This window comes from Felis catus, chromosome A3, assembly GCF_018350175.1.
Source record: "Felis catus isolate Fca126 chromosome A3, F.catus_Fca126_mat1.0, whole genome shotgun sequence".
Taxonomy (NCBI): domain Eukaryota; kingdom Metazoa; phylum Chordata; class Mammalia; order Carnivora; family Felidae; genus Felis; species Felis catus.
In genome coordinates, this window is record NC_058370.1 from 46,174,548 (window position 1) to 46,192,582 (window position 18,035).

General features: G+C 39.9%; 1 protein-coding gene across 2 annotated transcripts in view; it reads left to right on the plus strand.

Annotated features, from left to right (window-relative positions):
* KIZ (kizuna centrosomal protein) overlaps positions 1-18,035 on the plus strand; it is a 143,264-nt gene that overhangs the window by 104,794 nt on the left and 20,435 nt on the right. For both annotated transcript variants that reach the window (XM_045053937.1, XM_023251505.2), the window contains exons 8-9: positions 7,410-7,575; positions 8,451-8,516. In XM_045053937.1, the coding sequence (XP_044909872.1) occupies positions 7,410-7,575; positions 8,451-8,516 (232 nt within the window). The remainder of the gene's footprint in view (positions 1-7,409; positions 7,576-8,450; positions 8,517-18,035) is intronic.

Sequence of the window (18,035 nt, forward strand, 5' to 3'; positions counted from 1 at the left end):
TGTATTTCCCTGATGATGAGTGACGTTGAGCATTTTTTCATGTGTCCGTTGCCCATCTGGATGTCTTCTTCGGAGAAGTGTCTATTCATGTGTTTTGCCCATTTCTTCACTGGATTATTTGTTTTTTGGTTGTTGAGTTTGATAAGTTCTTTATGGATTTTGGATACTAACCCTTTATCTGATATGTCATTTACAAATATCTTCTCCCATTCTGTCGATTGCCTTTTAGTTTTGCTGATTGTTTCCTTCGCTGTGCAGAAGCTTTTTATTTTGATGAGGTCCCTGTAGTTCATTTTTACTTTTGTTTCCCTTGCCTCTGGAGACGTGTTGAGTAAGAAGTTGCTGTAGCCAAGATCAAAGAGGTTTTTGCCTATTTTCTCCTCTAGGATTTTGATGGCTTCCTGTCTTACATTTAGGTCTTTCAACCATTTTGAGTTTATAAATAAACATTTTTTAAAAAGGGGTGAAAGAAGTATTGGTCTACTTCACTTTGCTATCTAATCATCTTATTTTTTTAAGTTGTTCATATTAGAAAACATGTCCCAAGTTCCAGACAATTCAGTCATGGTTTTTCAAATAAAAACTCCAAAGGGGGCTGCCCAATTAATAGCTTAGGATTCAAATGATAGTATGCCTCCCCTAGCAGGTTTTTTTTAGATTCTTAAAAAAAATTTTTTTTTAATTTTAGATAGAGAGTACGAATGGAGGAGAGGAGCAGAGGGAGAAACAGAGAAAATCATAAATCTTAAGAGAAATCACAAGCATAAGAAAATCATAAGCCCTTGAACACGGGGCTTGATCCTATGACCCTGGAACCATGACCTGAGCTGAAATCAAGAGTCAGACACTCAACTGACTGAGCCACCCAGATGCCCCTTTTTAAAAAAAAAATTTTTTTTTATTCTAGAGAGAGAGTCCCCTGGTAGGTTTTTTTGTTCCTTTTTAAATGATCCTGATCTCATATTAGTGACAATCATAAAAATTACCAACAAATTAATGACAAAGTCTGTCCTTAAAAATAGAAGTAAGCAGGCAATTTCTGTTAGTTTGGGACCAAGGAAATGCACAGCCTGAGAGAAGTACATTACAAAATGACATGAGCAGGACAGGCATTGTGAACTTTATGACAAAATGCTTTTGTGAGTCCTAGGACTTACTTCGTTTACACATCATCTTGTCACAATTAGCAAAATCAAGTGTCTTTGAGTTATTTCTCTGCATTGAAACAATATACACATTTAGTAAATAGTATCGGTTAAATAGTTCCCCATAGATAAAAATCGTGAAACTAAGAGATTTTCAAAATTTAAGGAAGCTCTGCTAGAAATTACTTGGTTAAGAATCTAATGAAGCTCAGAAATATTTACTTTGATCTCTTGGGTAAATGGCTAATTAAACAGCCACATGTAAATGATGTTTACCTGTGGGTCCCTTTGCTGTCAGCTGGAGTCAATCCCGTCTCTTGAGTAAATACATCATTAAAGCCACCGAAACTCAGATTATGTCCCCTCGAGACCAGATAAGATCCACAGCACCTGCATAACCTATTAGGTAATTACATAATTGAGCTGCATGCTTTTAAATCAGAAAAATTTGTAATTACTTTATGTGGACAAAAAAAAAAAATGAGTTGGGTGCTTCATTAAAACACAAAGTGCCTTAATACTCCTTTTCTCCTAAGTGATGTCTCTTTCCACCCAAGAGAATTTCTCCACGCAAAAGCAGAGGGGCATGTTGGTATCATTCGTACAGTAAGTCAGTCCTGTCTCCTACCACACACACATTTCCAGAAGAGACAGGTGACTGGTCACAGAAATCCCTTCAAACTCTTCCTAAATGATGGCCTGGTTTTTTGTTTTTTTTTTTTTTTTTTTTGTTTTTTGTTTTTTGTTTTTTTTTTATCTTATCTCTTGAATACTCATTTACCGGCTTGTATGAATACTTCCCCCTCTCTTCCAATTGCTCCATAGATAAAATCCCTTTTTCTTTCTATCCCTTTCCCCTCCTATAACTTAAGAGCATTTCATTTTAAACTCTGAAAAATTACTTTTGGTGTGCAAAAGTGAGGTTGTTGAGGAAGGCCAGTTAAATATGTGTATTAGGAGAAAATGTTATGTGCTGTTGACAGCCCTAATTCTCTTGCTTTTTTGTATCAGCATTAATAGCACTGATTTACATATAGAGCAGGATTTATTTCTACTACATGCTTTCACATTCACTTTCTGTTTGTATTTGTACTGCCTATCACAGAAATCACATTCTTTTAGGGCTAGCATAAGTTTAAAAAAAAACAAAAAACTAACAGGAAAAAAACTTCCAAACTTGGAATATTAAGATAAACAGAAAGAATAAAAGAAAATTGTCAATTGAAATTGCAGTGTGTGGTTTTCAATATTTAATGTATTGACAAGCATGGGCTATACTGGCTGTGTACAAAGCTTCTTTTTTTCCTACTTGTCACAAGTGAACTTCCCTTCATATCATCACATTCCCTTCATATCATCACATCACATCACATCATTTCAAACATCTGTATGGATGTTTGAGACCTCTGTGTGGATACTCCAGTCTCTTTAACCGCACTTCTGTTGAACATTTGTGGTTTTTTTGTTTTGTTTTGTTTGCTTTTGTTTGTTTTTGTGGTTTCTTTTTTTTTAATTGTTAGAGAGCATGAGCTGGGGACAGGGTCAGAGAGAGAGAAAGAGAGATAGAGAGAGAGAGAGAGAGAGAGCAGAGAGAATCTTAATCTCCACACTCAGCACAGAGCCCGACACAGGACTCGATCCCATGACCCTGGAATCGTGACCTGAGCCGAAATCAAGAATCAGATGCTCAACCAACTGAGCCACCCAGGCGCCCCTAACATTTGTTTTTAATTGTTACTCTAGTAAAAAAAAAAGTTTCAAAGAACATCTGAGCAATTCAGATTTTACAACTATTTATGCTATTTCCTTAGGATTAATTTCTAGCTGTGGAACTGTCAAGTCAGAGGGTGTGTGCATCTCTCAGGCTATAGCTATGCACTGGTACATCTCACTCTGGAAGGGTCATCAGTTATGAGGAATGAATGAAAATATCATTTCTGTGAACTTTTTATGAAACTGGATACTACAGACTTTTTTTTTTTTTTAGCACCAGCATTGAGAAGTGCAAATGACATCCAATTTTTTTTGTTCATTTGACCTTTACATTATAGTTGAGGTCAAATTTTCCCCTACCTATTTGTTAGCCATTTGTATTTCTTCTTTTATAATTTGCAGGTCCGTGTTCTTTGCTCATTTTTCTATTAGGTTAGAAATATTTTTTCTTACTGACTTGTAAGAACTTTTTTAATATAAATTGGTACGATTTGTTACAATATTTGGAGCAGTTTGATTTTCTCCTTTCATTTCTTTTAATGGTGATTTGGACATAATGTCTTTTCCAGTAATATCTTCATTTATCTATGCATGTGAATATCATAATTGATAAGTTTCTGGATATAAGTTAAGAGATGACTCTTGGGATTTTAGACCTAGCACGATCCATATTTAAACCGGACTTTGAGAAAAATTCTAGTAGAGTTGAACCAGTAACTAGGTGTCCTGCTGAGTATAATTCATGGGACGATTTATCTTTCATAAGATCTGAAATGTGGAGCTACCACCATCAGTCATCCTGCAAACAGTGTGTGTCTTTCTCATGGCTCCTGGGAAGCCAGAAAAGTGAGGGGACTAGTTTGTTGGTATTGACTTAGGCATCAGACAACTGAGAGAAGTGAGACAGTCTCCATCTCCCTCCTAGGCTCCAAATGTATGAAATCAAACAGAGCCTTTATTCGCTAACGGGTAAGTTGAAACCCAAGCATAGTCCATTCATAAGCACCATCAGGAGGCCGCTAGTAAAGTTGTTGTCTGGTGGCATTTTTCACATAGAGAGCTCCAATTTGCAGAGCCCATTCAGTCCCAGCATGAGCTGTGTAAAGTAGCTTGTTCTCTCTTCTCTGGGCTTTTGTTCCTTTGCAGGTACTGGTTAGTGTTGTGGCCTCAGACTGCAAACTCCTTCAAACTGGGGGCTTCCTTAGAAATATGCCCTTCTGAAAGGTCTGCAAACAGTACATCTTGAGAATGTATTACAGATGTTTCCTCTGACTCTGCAGAAGTTTTTTTTTTTGACTTGAAACTTTCTGACTGTTCCTTGTCTGAGGCTGATATTTCTTTCTGTCCTGCTTATCATTATTCCCTGCTTTTAGGGCCTTATATTGTGGATTCCTCTGCAGATGACCCAGTGGGCACATCTGCTCTCTTTTGGCTCCATGATCCAGTAAAGCCAACCTAGCCATTCTCATGTTATAATTTGACCCTCTACCAAAAATCTTCACAGATATAAAAAAGTCATTGTTAAGACATAGAGATGCCTGGTGGCTCAGTTGGTTGAGCATCTGACTCTTGATTTCAGCTCAGCTAATGATCTCGCATTTCATGAGATTGAGCCAAGTCAGGCTCTGCACTGACAGCATGGAGTTTCCTTGGGATTCTCTCTCTCTCTCTCTCTCTCTCTCTCTCTCTCCCCCCCCCCACTCATGTATGTTGTTTTCTCTCTCTCAAAGTAAATAAATAAACTTAGAAAAAAAGAGAAATTATCTATAGACTTATCTTAGAAGATGAGTCCTTTTAGTAAATGTCTCTATGAAAAAAAGTAAGAGAAATTCTAGAGACAGGAGTATTGAGTAAAGATAAATGGCATGAAATGTACAAAATAAATAAAAACCTGCAGTATGCCTATCACTCTACTTACCTCTCTGGAGTGAAAGAAGAGGGGTGCTTGGTATAGAACTAGTGGTAGTGCTGTATGGTTATCAAGCATGTAAGGACTTATTAGAAAGAAATTTACTGTATTAGTATAGCATTTTATTCTGTGTTCTTTCTGAGACCCAGTTGGAACCCAGCTAAAGCAAAATGGATCCCATTTGCTTCATGGAAGGGATCCCTTCTATGAAAAGGGATGCACAAACCAGTGAGATAAATTATGTGTCATCTCTGAAGACCTAGTGAGAAGTAGTTTGAATCACTGGCAACCCCAGTTTCTGGTATCTGCAAATTCTACAGCACAAAGCACAAGAAGCTTCAATAGCCCTTGAACAATTCTATTCTTAAGGTATGTGTTAAAACAGAGGCTATTATGAAGTCATGCCAAGAAATTATTAGTTACAGCTATTGCATAAGGTAAGATGGGGAAGAAATGCATATTTGAGGCTCTTTCAGAATGTTTGGATTATTTTAACTATCAGAAAAAGAAATGTACAGCTTTCACTACAGAATTTGGGCGAATTCATTTTGTTCACATTCTAAAATGCTTTTCACATAGCCAGCTTTATTGGGGACACAGAATTGGAGCTTAACTCTCTGGGGGAAGAGACTAGATCAGGATGGGTGGAGATCTAGAACTGAGACATGCTGGAATGGTCCAGAGACCATAATGACAGAGTGATGGCAGTTCAAAGAGGTGGTCCTACTCTTTATACCTCTCTTCCTGGACAGATTCTGGAAGCAGGTGCAGCACAGTGGTCCATGTAGGCAACTGGAATTAGGGCACTATGGCAGCCAGTGATGGGAACCACCTCTCGCTTGAGCTTCGGCAACAGGACTCTACACCTGAACTCTAGTCTGCAGAAACACAGATACTGTGCAGATCATCCCAGTACAGAGTTACCATAACTGGAGTAAAAGTAAAATCAAGGACTAATTTAAATAAATAGAGGAAAAGCACCTGGTTACTAGAAGTGGACTACAGACAGATTCTTGCTATAAGTCTAACTTGATGCGAAGTTAGACCAGAACTCCTTAAATCCTCTACAATCATGGCAATCCTCTATAATGGGCATGAGTCCAGGAGGCCATCTGGTCCTAGGAAAGGCAGAAGGCAAGAACCTTGCAGGAATGTCAAAGCTGACAGCAGTGACCTCAAAGTATGTTCCAAGCCAAACTCACAAGGCTGGATCTTCCATGTTCTGCCTCAGTAATTCCCTTTGTCAGGGCATCTTCACTTTCTTTCATATTAATCACAGGAAAGATTATTATCTTCCCTCTTGTTTACTAGATAATTATGGTTTTACCACTTTTCACTTAGACTAAAGATAACCTGTGAGGCTTTGTGCAGTTCCACTCTTCTAGAGTCTTGTGTTCATTTCCCACAGGTTGGGTTCAACACCACCCTGTGTTTACTCCTGTTGTCTGATACCAGTGATAGGTCAGCACCACCACCTCGGTTTCCTCTGCCAAAAGACTGGGCAAATCATCAGTTTTAAGTAGGAAGAGAAGTAAAAACATATTCTCTGGAAGGAGGTGATGTCATCATTGGTTACCTCTTGTTAGCAGTGTATTTTTATTTCTTGGGAGGAGAGTGCTGACCTGACAAATAGACGTGAGTATTAACCTGTCCTGTTAATTGCCACTTGTTCTCCACTGCTCAAGTTGGCCATGATGAAATCTGTGCCACCTGCCTGCCCGTGAGGCATGAGCTGATACAGGTAAGACACTTCAGGGCCCTTTGAAAACAGATAGGCAATGTGGTGGGCAAGTTTCCCAAGCTCCCCAGCAGACTGAGGGGCAAAGTGCAGAGTGTCTTTATCCTTGATTGAAGACTATGATTTAGAATAAGATTAGTTCTCTTTTTGCTTTAGTATATCCTCCTTAGCCACAAAGTTTTTCTGTAATCTTCCCATTTGGGGGAAGTTCAGGGGTCATTTCTAGAAGGATGAGGATATTGGGGCACCTGGGTGGCTCAGTTGGTTGAGTGTCTGACTCCTGATTTTGGCTCAGGTCATGATCTCATGGTTCATTAGATTGAACTCAAGCAGTGTGGAACCTGCTTGAGATTCTCTCTCTCTCTCTCTCTCTCTCTCTCTCTCTGTCTCTCTCCCTCTCTCTCTCTCTCTCTGCCCCTCCCCTACTCATGCTCACTCTCTTTCTCAAAATAAATAAATAAATAAATTTTTAAAAAACAGAAGGATGGGGATATCTTAAGGACACATTTTTCCAGATCTCTTTTACTTTCCAAACCCAACTGTCTTACATGCCCGAAAAACAGATTCATGCAATGAAAGAGTAAATCTTGGACAAACAAGCCCAGATTAACAGAGGTGCTCACATCTCATATACATACTTCATGAGTCAACACTTACACATTCCGTAAGTCCTCAAAAAAGGTGTCACTGCAAGTGCAAGTTGTTGTAAAGAAATTATGCTGGAAAATAATCAGATGTTGTCTTATCTTGAAGACATTTAAATTTCAGTTAAATGTCAGGAAGCAAATTAAATCCCAAGTAAAGCTTAACCTGAAATTACATTTGAAGGCTGGGTTTTTGAGACCAAGGGTAATGTGACTAGAGTTTGTTTTTATTTCTTTGTGCTTTCTTTTAAACACTGTAGGCAACGGCATTATTGAAAAAAGCCCTTACGGAAGAGTGTGATGATAGGTCAGCTATTCACAGTAATGAATCATCTTGCAGCCTGCCATCTATTCTGAATGACAATAGTGGAATAAAGGAAGCAAAGCCCGCTCTGTGGCTCAACAGTGTTCGTACAAGGGAACAAGGTAACTATTGTTATAAATTCTGTCCACAGAAGAAATGCGTTCAGAGTCACCATAACACCCTCTTTCTCAAGGTATACGTATAAAATTAAGCTGACCAGAGAATACCTCTGATTTTAATATGCATAATATCTTACTTGTTTTAAGCCACCTTTTAGTAAATGTATTTGTTTTCCTTTAGTCTAACAGGAATGGAAAACCTAATCGTAGGTCTGCAGTTCTGCTGAATTTCCAACAAAATAAGTTTTCATAAGTAATGAAATCTTAGCAAAACTAACCTCTTGACAGTAGATCATTTTGATTGTGTCACAAAGATGAAGATGATTCCATACGATACTGTGAAGTTTTTGATATCACTTAGTAAAATTTACTCATAATTTGTAAACATTCTTTTTAATTGTAATGGAACCTCATAAAAGTCTAAACAGATGACCAAGAATCTGAGTTTATGCCTGCCAAATTTAATAGCCAATGTTTAGTGTCCAGAAATTGTGATAATTTTAGTGTTACTATCAATTCATGCCAGTAAACTGCTGTGATGGTATTTCCAAGAGAGCTGTGAGTTGCTCAGGACATATTCAGCGGTTGATATACATGTGCAGGATTTGAAGCTTACTTGTTTTAAGCCCCATTTGAATTTGATAGATGTCAGACTAAATTATTTTGCTTGAAAACAGCATAGAGAGAACTTTTGGTTTAGAATCAGTTTCCTTTTAGAAACAGTACTATTTCAGACAAAAAAAAAATAAACTAATCAAAAAACGGACATGGAGAGGCAATGAAAATAAAAGGAATGGCAGTTAAAATAAAAGGACGAAGGTCTACTCCATAAATATATCCTTGAAATACACTTTTATCATCATGTGTTCTGTTTTTAGAAGTTTCCAGTGGCTGTGGAGACGAGAGCAGAGAAGAAAGCATGGCAGCAAAGATCCCCATCACAGGTAAAGTTACGGTCGCCTGTGAGTTTCAAACACAGGATTCAACCTCATTATGTAATCAGAACCTTCTAGGTTACTGGTTTGTGGACTCCGCTAAGAGCGAGGATATTCAACTGCTACGTGCTGGAGCAGGAGATTAAATTGTAAGAGCAGGATGTGTGAGTTTACGTTAACATAAACTAAGGTGGAAAATAACCGTGTCTATTGAATTCTTCATAATCATGTCTTACATTTACACATGTGAGCACCCCCATCACACAGCCTTTCAGCACCTGCGTCTGGGTGACAAGGTCAGTCTCCATGGGGAACACCCAGTCATTATATGGCAAACTACAGATGTTTCTGATGTTACTCTTTTCTTTCCTGTGATAATTGAATGTGTATTATTAAAATAAGAGCAGGGAGGGGGAAATGCCATCCGGGAAGCTTGCCTTGTTCCTCTGATAACTTAAAACTAACCAAAAATAGGAGGTGGTTAGCCTGTCTGATAATTTAACAATTTTAGCAGTAAGGCTTCATCAAGACCTATTAAGATTTCTGCACATGTATTAGGCTTGTTTATATGGAATCTGAATATCATTACTTTTTTTACTTTTAGAATATCAACAGCAGCAATTAGTATTCTGAACAGAGTTCTATTTGTCATACATCTAAATTTACTAGTACCTTATTTTGTAAAGTGGTGTCCTACTTCATTAGAAATTCAAAGGTCTGACTTTAAATATTTATACAAGTAAATACACCATTGCACGGAGGTACTGAGGCATGCATCTGCATATGTGGTAGTTTTGTTGTTTATAAGCAGAAAAGAATGGCTTTCCTTTATGGCAGTACAATTCATGGCCTGATGATTAATTTTTTAAGCCCATGTTTCTGCGATGAACTCTGGTTTTGAAAAGGGAGTTTATAGTAGAGCAATTATTGTATATATTCTACATCAGATAATATTTCACTCCAAAATGCAGAGGTTTTCTTTTCTTTTAAACCTTTTCCCAGCGAGATGTTTATTGCTTTCTTATTCTTCATTTTGAGAGAACTCTGGTAGAGTCTCTTCTTATTAATAGAAGTATGGATGATTCCAAACTGCAAATAACCAAGAAGTCATTTAGATGCTTTTCCTTTGCAATTTACCTTTGAATGCACAAGTATCTAATGGCCCCTGAAGTTATTTCAGAGGAAATGACAAAGGCTTATTGGGTGGAAACCAGGAAATGATCCACTTACCCATTCTTACTTCTCCAGTATTCTTTGGAATCATCCCTTGCATATAGATGACTCTCCCCCAAATTAAAGCAGATGGTATTTTCTCATAGACTTTCTTTAGAATAGAAGAGATAGTTAAATACTGGGCTTTCAAAATTTTCTCCTCTTCTTGAAGAAAGGGGTGTGACAAGCCTAGAGGTAACAAGGATTATTTGCCATTAGGATCTTTAAAGAAATTGCAATTCCATCATCCTGCCATTGACCCATTGATAGTTGGCAGTTAAAAAAAAAAATGCCTTGCGCCTGGTTCTATGCCAAAGTAGTAGTCATAAACTAACTTGGGAAATGTGAAAGAAAAAAAAAAAACTTACAAAGCCAGTGACTTTGTTTGAGCATTGCCTTCTGTCCTGGCTACCACACTCTCCTCTGTGCTTCCCACCCACCAGACCTCCCATGAAGTTGATGTCTGAGGGCCTCAGGCACCTTGGCTCTGCTTAATACTATATTGTATCATGTGTCACTGAAGTTACTTTGATCTTTAGTTCTTTTTTTTTTTCATTTTTTCCAGATATAATTGTCATATAACATTGTATTAGTTCAGTCTCCAAGTTCTTGACCATCGTCTCTTTATTAGGTCTTTGTGACTTTTGGCATAATTATTTGGAGATTTGGCCTTTGGTAGAGTAGGGCAGGTGTCCTGTTTGGCTTAAGATATAGTCCGCCACCCTCTTCATAATAATTTTGTTGAGGCTTTCCTGTTGTATGAGCTGCATTCCTTCTAGAGTATTCCAAAAGAAAAGAATATTCCAGGGGCTGTCCTCTGGGAGAGATGTGGCAGCTGAGCCTAGGCTTTGGCATCAGCTGTCTATGTCAGCTCTTTACTCCCTGCTCTATTTCTCCACCCCTCCGAGCCTCTGTATTGGGAAAGACATACTACCTGGAAAAGTTGTCCTAAAGTTGAAATGAGGTCATGTGTGTGAAAGCACCAAGCATGTACTACACACTCAATACATGAATGCTACCTCCTGAACTGTAGTAACCACTTGGGACCAAGACCCACCCAAGCCTTTTGCTGGCATAATTTCTCATAGACAGTACTTTGCATAGTACTGCTAAATTAGTTTCTGCAGGAAATTTCCACTTGAAAACTCAATGGATGGTTTGAATCCAGAAGGATCTTTACTTTATCAAAAAAGAATCTTAAGGAGAGTCCCATGATATTTTAGGAACTTCTACTTAGTCCCATGAAGAGTTAATGAAGTAGTTCCTGGAGTTTTCCCTGGTGGAGGCTGGATGTCTCTGTGAGGGCTTATGCACCATAAGCCTGAGGTGCCCACGGTTGAGGACATTGCAGCGTCCTTCATCACCAGAGAAGTCTTCCCTTGGTGTGGTCTCACAGGTGTTGATGAGCTGATGCAGCATTTCCCCAAATCTGCTCTGTGCAGTGCTCCACCCAGAAGATATGTCAAGGAATACGTGTTTTGTGACTAAACCCTATTTGACCCCTCTTTTTCTCTACAGCCAGCACAGTGCTCTGGAGCTTGCTAAAGACTTTTAGAACTTTCAGTGAATGAACAACTTATTTATTTTAATTTTAGAGAGTGAGCACGTGTGAGCAGGGAGAGGGGCAGAAAGAAAGAGAGAATCCCAAGTAGGTTCCATGCTCAGCACAGAGCCCAGGTCCGGGCTTGATCCCACAATCCTGGGATCATGACCTGAGCCAAAGTCAAGAATCAGACACTCAAAAGACTGAGCCACCAGGCGCCCTGTAAATGAGCCATTTAAAAGTGTGAATTTAGAGTTTCAAATAATCTCCTATCTGAAAATGGAATCCTTCCTATAAATGGCCTACAGAATTAATGTTCTGTGAGACACATTTTGGGAAATACAAATATACACACATATATGTGAAACGTTTGTTAAAACCTTAAGTCTAGTGAGGACACTGGTTTTCTCAGCAGTCTAAATTTATCTTCAGTGTTTTCCTGTGGTTCCTTTTTGTGGGAACATCCCTCATGGATAAGCTAGCTTCTAATAAGACCCTGGGCTGCTTTAGTGTAACTAAACCCAGATGATATGATTGAAAGTTATATGTTAGTTATATGTTAAAATGCTCCCCGAATGGACAACCAGCAGGTTACAGTAGTAACTTATGACAGTCCAAAGTGCTCCTCTTCAGCGTGGGTCCTCTGTGTGACACTATTTGTTTTACAGCCATCTCAGGAGAGATGTAGTAAAGAGAGAGGCTGAGGCAAAATTCAGGGCAGGCACCAGGAAGCTGGGCAGAATGGGTGGGAAGCTCTGAAATAGAACTGTTTTCAGAATGACAAGGGTCCTGGGAAAGTTTAACCTGAAAAGGGCACAAAACCTATCTTTAAATATTTGTGGGGCTGCCACATACCTAACATTTATCAGGCATAATTACAGAATGTAGCCCAGGGGGCCCTTATGTGAGTGTTGCAGGAAGGAATTCACAGCTCAGTCATGGAAGAACTTCCTCACTCTTCATTTCAGCAAAAGCAAGTGTGTCCTCCAGCTGCCGGGTGGTTGAACCATGGCAGGAACCCACTGTCTAGAGGGGCTCTGTGGAAGGATTCCTGTTTCTGGGAATGCTGACATTCCTTCTAATGCTAGAAGTCTGTGATCCTCAGTCCATATTGAAGGAATCAAGTGTACCACCATTCTCATTTCTTCTTTTCCTTTTCTTATTTGTTTATCACTCTCAAACACAGGTTTTCTTGGCAAGGGGGCTCATCTTTAAAGAATTTGCTGTCACTCTGAAGGCATCTGCTTTGTTAATCATCATTTGGGAGAGTGTGAGTTTCATAACTCTGGCTCCCATAATCTGTGCTTAAATTTACACAGAAAGCCTTCCATACACACCCACACCCACATCCACAGCCTGTATGATCTGCCGTTGTTAATGCAGTCTGCTCCTTCTATTAGTCTGGCTGTTCACACTAAAGAATCCAGGTAGAAATCAAAGATGAATTTGAATATCAGTGAATATGTGGTTTTTGTGTACACTAAGTAGTCTCTCATTTGCATGTATGCTGCATCTTTACTTGGGCTGCATCCTGGAAATACCAGGACAGCAAAAGACTGCATGCGACCCTGCCCTCACTAAGCCTCCATCACCCCCAATCTTCATAACAGCCCTGTGAGATAAACATCAGTGCCTTGTTCTACAGATGGTCCAACAGAAATTTAGAAAGGTTAAGATTCCAGCTCAAGGCCATGTCGCTAGAGTGTTAGATCTTGAACACAAACTTTAAGATTTAAGCCTTGAACTCCTTCCATCCCACCACTCTTCCAATTTCTTTTTATGTTGGAGTCGACTGCATCAGGATGTCTGGGTCAGTGAAATGTCAGTGTGTATCCCAGCGAAAGAGGAGCTGTGCAAAGGATGCTTTGAGAGCACTGATGAACAAAGCCGTGTGTTTCATTTCCCTTATGTTAGACCTAGAGAGGTGGGCAGCTTGTGAGGCTTTCCGGGCATAGCTTGTACCAGAGGTCTGCCCTTGATAAAGAGGGGCGAGCCTGAGTGCACTTAGGCCTGAGACTATGTGCCAGTAGTTGGATATTCAGCTCAGTGTTTCCCTGAAACACTTAAGCCAGGATTAAAGTGATACTTACCTACCTTATGAGAGAAAGTCTCCCTCTGAACAGCTTGTACCCCCGAGTAAAATTTACCACATTGGGAATTTTCCTTGTACTTGCACTAAATTTACCTTTGCGGGGTAAATGAGTTTTTCAGCAAGTAATGCATGCTTATGCTAAATTTCATAAAAACCCATCCCTTAACACAGTATCTGGCACACAGTGGGTACTTATTTCGTCAAATGAATGAATAAAAATGAGAGTATTAAGGAGTTTCCTTAATGCTTGTTGATTCAGGCCAGAATACTATCTCTTTCAGTCATTCACTCCACCAGTTCTTTTCCCACCCCACGTGCCCATCCTGGCAAAACTCATCTCCTTAAGCTCCATGTGAAAAGGCCTCTCAGCTTTTATCTCAAGAGGATTAAGCCTCTAAGAATGTCCATTCAGCCTCTCATTCTTTTGACACCAATTCTCTTGGTCAAGCTGTGTTGAAAGTGGTTGCCTGACTGTGCCATTTCTCACTGATATTCTTTGGCAAGCTGAAATATTCAAGGTCATACTGAGGTACGTCCATTTAAAAGCTTTGTGGGAGGTCAGCATAGATTTGAAGGTTGCCACTTGGGGTTCTGGGCGCTGCTTCCCAAAACACGATTACTTGAGTTTCTCATCACACTGGGAAAGGGCTGGAAACACACAACAGCCAGGTGGTCGCTGGTGACTAGAGTTTTCCTGGAAGACAAGACTGCAGTGACAACTGCTGGCGGCCAGAGTACAACCTCCACTGCTCAGACTTTTCTAAGAGTGTGTCTCACTTGTCCTGTCCCAGAAATGCACAAAAATCATGTGAAGACATGTTACCTGCTGTACCTGAGACAGGGAGTGCCCAACTCGTGCAAAACCGAGGGAACCTGCCATGTGTTGCTGGGCTGTCCAGTGCAGTCCCCATGGCCCTCCTATATGGTAGGGGTCAGGTTGCTGGGGCTTCACCCATGGGGCCTACTGCCTATTGCTTGCTAGAGCAAAATATTCCTCACTCGTGACATTGAGGGTGGTGGTGTTGATTTAAAGTGGTCAGTAAAGAATGAAAGATATCTTTCTGTAGAGTGCTCTTGATTGGATGCTCCTGCCTTCAAGGTAATCAACTCATAGGAGCCTAGAGAAATTCTTCTCAGTGGTTGTGCAGTAGAATCCCATGCAGGGTTTTTACACATCCGTGCCCCAGCCACACCCTTGATCGGTGACATCAGAACCCCTGAGGGGGTGGGACCCAGGCATCAGTCTTACATAGACCCAGGTGGTCCCCCAAGTTTGAGGACCATGGAGCAAGGGGTCTCAAAGCTGAGAGAGCCCTTGCAAGTCAGGTGGTGAAACACTGCCATTTTACACAAGAGACTCAAGTGAAGAAAGAGAAAGAAGAGAGATTGGGCTTTAGATATTTCAATAAAACTGGGGAACAGGGAGTGTATTATTTTCCCAGGAGTGCTATAACAATGTACCACAAACCTAAACCAACAGAACTGTATTATCTCACAGTTCTGGATGCTGGAAGTCTAAAATCAAAGTGTCAGGGGGGCTGTGCTCTTCTGAAGGCTTCAGGGGAGAATCTTCCATGGCTGCTCCAGCTGCTGATGGCTCCTGACATGTGGCAGTATCAGTCCAGTCTCTGCCCCATATTCACACTGACTTCTTTTCTCTGTCTCTGTTTGTTCCTCTTCCTACCAAGACCCCAGTCATTGGATTTAAGGCCAACATAAATCCAAGATGATTTTATCATAAGGTCCATCGCTAATTACATCTGCAAAGAACCTGTTTCCAATGAAGACCACATTGTGAGGTTCTGGGGTGGACATAAATTTGGTGAGAGATACTTTTCAACTCACTACACTGGATGAGGAGGGGTTTTCTGTGTATTTTATGTTTCTAGCATCCAGCTCATCTTTATACAGCAATTATTCTTGGTTCTACTATAAATGATGAGATGATAATATTACTGTCTTTATTTCTGATTCTTCTCATATAAATCATTGCCTGCAAAGCCACTAAAAACACTGTTTTGAAAAACAAATAGTGCCAATAAAATACAGCTTCCTCATCAGATTGTGCCATCTTTGAAAAGTTAAAGCTTCTATGACTTTCAGAGTTGAAAACTCACCTCCCAGGACTGAGGAGTGTTAAGTGGCAGGCACTAGAGCTGTAAGTTTACATGGGAAGTAATACCAGCAGAAGTGTTTCAGTTCGGTTTTGGAACATTCATTAAAGGGCAGTTTCAAGCCTGCCATTTATTTTCAGGTGTAATTGTTGAATTGCTCCATAGAATTTAAGAATGTGATGTAAATACTTATTTTCTGAAGCAGCTCCAGGCAAGTCAGCTGAATCCAGCGTTTCTTCTCTTCTGTATGCATCAGCCTTCTCCCTGGCGATGGTTTACCAGCCCAGGACAACTGATGGAGTGAGGTTAATGGCAGAAAATCTAGACATGAAAAGCGATTGTAGTTATGGATCCAACCTTGTGTGTCTCACCTTCACATAGACTTACGGCCTTTAACTTTAAAAATCCTAAATATAATGAGTATTCTGTATTTTCAGATCATGGAAGCACCCATATCCTCATAGTCTCTCATTTTCATTTGAGCAGATTACACTTAGACGAATAATTCTGAATTTTAAGCGATAATCTTTATCTTCAGAATTAATTTTAGAAATGCATCCCCCAATTTTTATTTTCTTTTGCAAAGATGACTGGGTTTGCTGCATCAGCCACATATCTAGCACAGGGTGGGGGGAAAATTGCATGGGTGTAGGAATATGTGAGTAATAGCAGTGGGAAACTCAGCAGATGGAAAGTACTTTTCAAATTTCATTTTAAAATTACTGCACACTTCAGATGGGAATAGTAATTATCCTTCTGTACTCGAAGATGCCCAGTTCTTGTCAGTTCAAGGTCGTTTTTTTCTAGCCGGAGTGATAGTATTGTTTGCATCCCTCTTTGTTATTCCTTTTCCGGGCCCAGCTCTTCCCTTTCTTCATGGGGGATTTCTGCGAAAGCCCTGGGCGGACTCTCTGCCTCGGAGACACCCCTTCGAGGCTGGTGAACCCCACATTTATCTGGCTCTTGTAATGGGTTGTTAAAAGCACTTGTTCATCAGATATTTTCTTTTTATTTGTAGATTTAGAAGTATTTTAGCAGGTGTACATTTGCATATAAAAGAGAACGACCGATAAGAAGTTGAAGCTTTTTCTTTCTCCTTTTCTCACCAACATCATCTCCTACCTCCCTTTATTCAGCATGTTTTCTCTTTCTTTCCCTTGCTGTTCCATTTTCTAGACACAAAATGCATGTCAAAAGAAAAACACAGTCTCAGTGATCCCTCACCACTTTGCAGGAAGACATGATTGGGTTTGGCCAGCATATGTAACAAAGTAGGAAAAAATATATTTATCTTGCGTCACTGCTCTGGAATTAATCACCAAGGATAGATTTTAACCCCCCGGGATCTCTTGCCATGTTTTATGTTTTAAACCTCCACTATTTTCTACTTTTTAAACTAAATCTTGACACAGATTTGAGTATACAATGGATGCTTGACTGAGAGACCCAGAAAGGAAGGCTTGAGGACACATGTGTATTTGTTTCTGTGTACACCAGAACATTCGAATCTATTCTTTAGAAACATTTGTTTTATCAAACTGTTTGCACTACTCAATAATTTCCTGAGAGTCTGACATTACCAATGGGAAGAAACATTTTTCTGGAGTTCTAAGTCACAGACTGGAAAGTGAAGACTTCAGGGGCCACCCAGGCCTCCAATTTGCAGATTTAAAGTTTACTTGCAGTTGGGAAAACTAAAGTCTTATCCCTTGGAACCATATGAACTTTGCCCCTACCTTGTTTAAGCCAGCTAACTCGAACCTCTACATTTGTTACTTTTCGTTCTTTGTTTTTCATTCATTCATTAAGTAACTATGAATTTGCTGGGCAACACAGTGCAACTTTTAATAGCCGGATCCTTTATTTCCCTTCCTTCCAGGAATGACTGGGCCTTAGTTGCCACAAATCTCATGCCAGTAACTTTTGCTCTTTTGCTTTATAAAGTTGATATACTCACCTTCTAAACCACTCCAAGAGGATGTCTGAATTGTTGGAGCACCCCTACCAAAAACTAGAGTCTTGCCTCCAAAGATGGCTCATTAAAAATCTCCATACAGCTGTTGCAGCCCCCCTTGATAATATGTTCCAATCAACTTTCAGCTAAAAAAGCTTTTCCTAACATCAAACTTGTATCCCTTGGCTGAAGTTTTTCTCTAAGGGTTCTTGTGCTTACACAGTGAAGAAAAAATTGCTCACTGCCTTTCAGTTTTGAGGTTACAGGTATTCTCTGTTTGACACGTGCAGTGTTTTATTTTTTAAAAAAGACAAGTCCAGGGACACCTGGGTGGCACAGTCAGTTGAGCGTCTGACTTCAGCTCAGGTCACGATCTTGCGGTTCATGGGTTTGAGCCCCAAGTGAGGCTCTGTGCTGACAGCTCAGAGCCTGGAGCCTACTTCAGATTCTTTCTCTCTCTCTGTCTCTCTGTCTCTGTCTCTGTCTCTGTCTCTCTCTTTGCCCCTCCACCACCCACTCACTCTCTGTCTCTCAAAAATGAGTAAACATTAAAAACATTTTTTTTTTAATTTTGCCAGAAGTCTGGCAAGAAGTCTGGCCCACTCTCCCAACT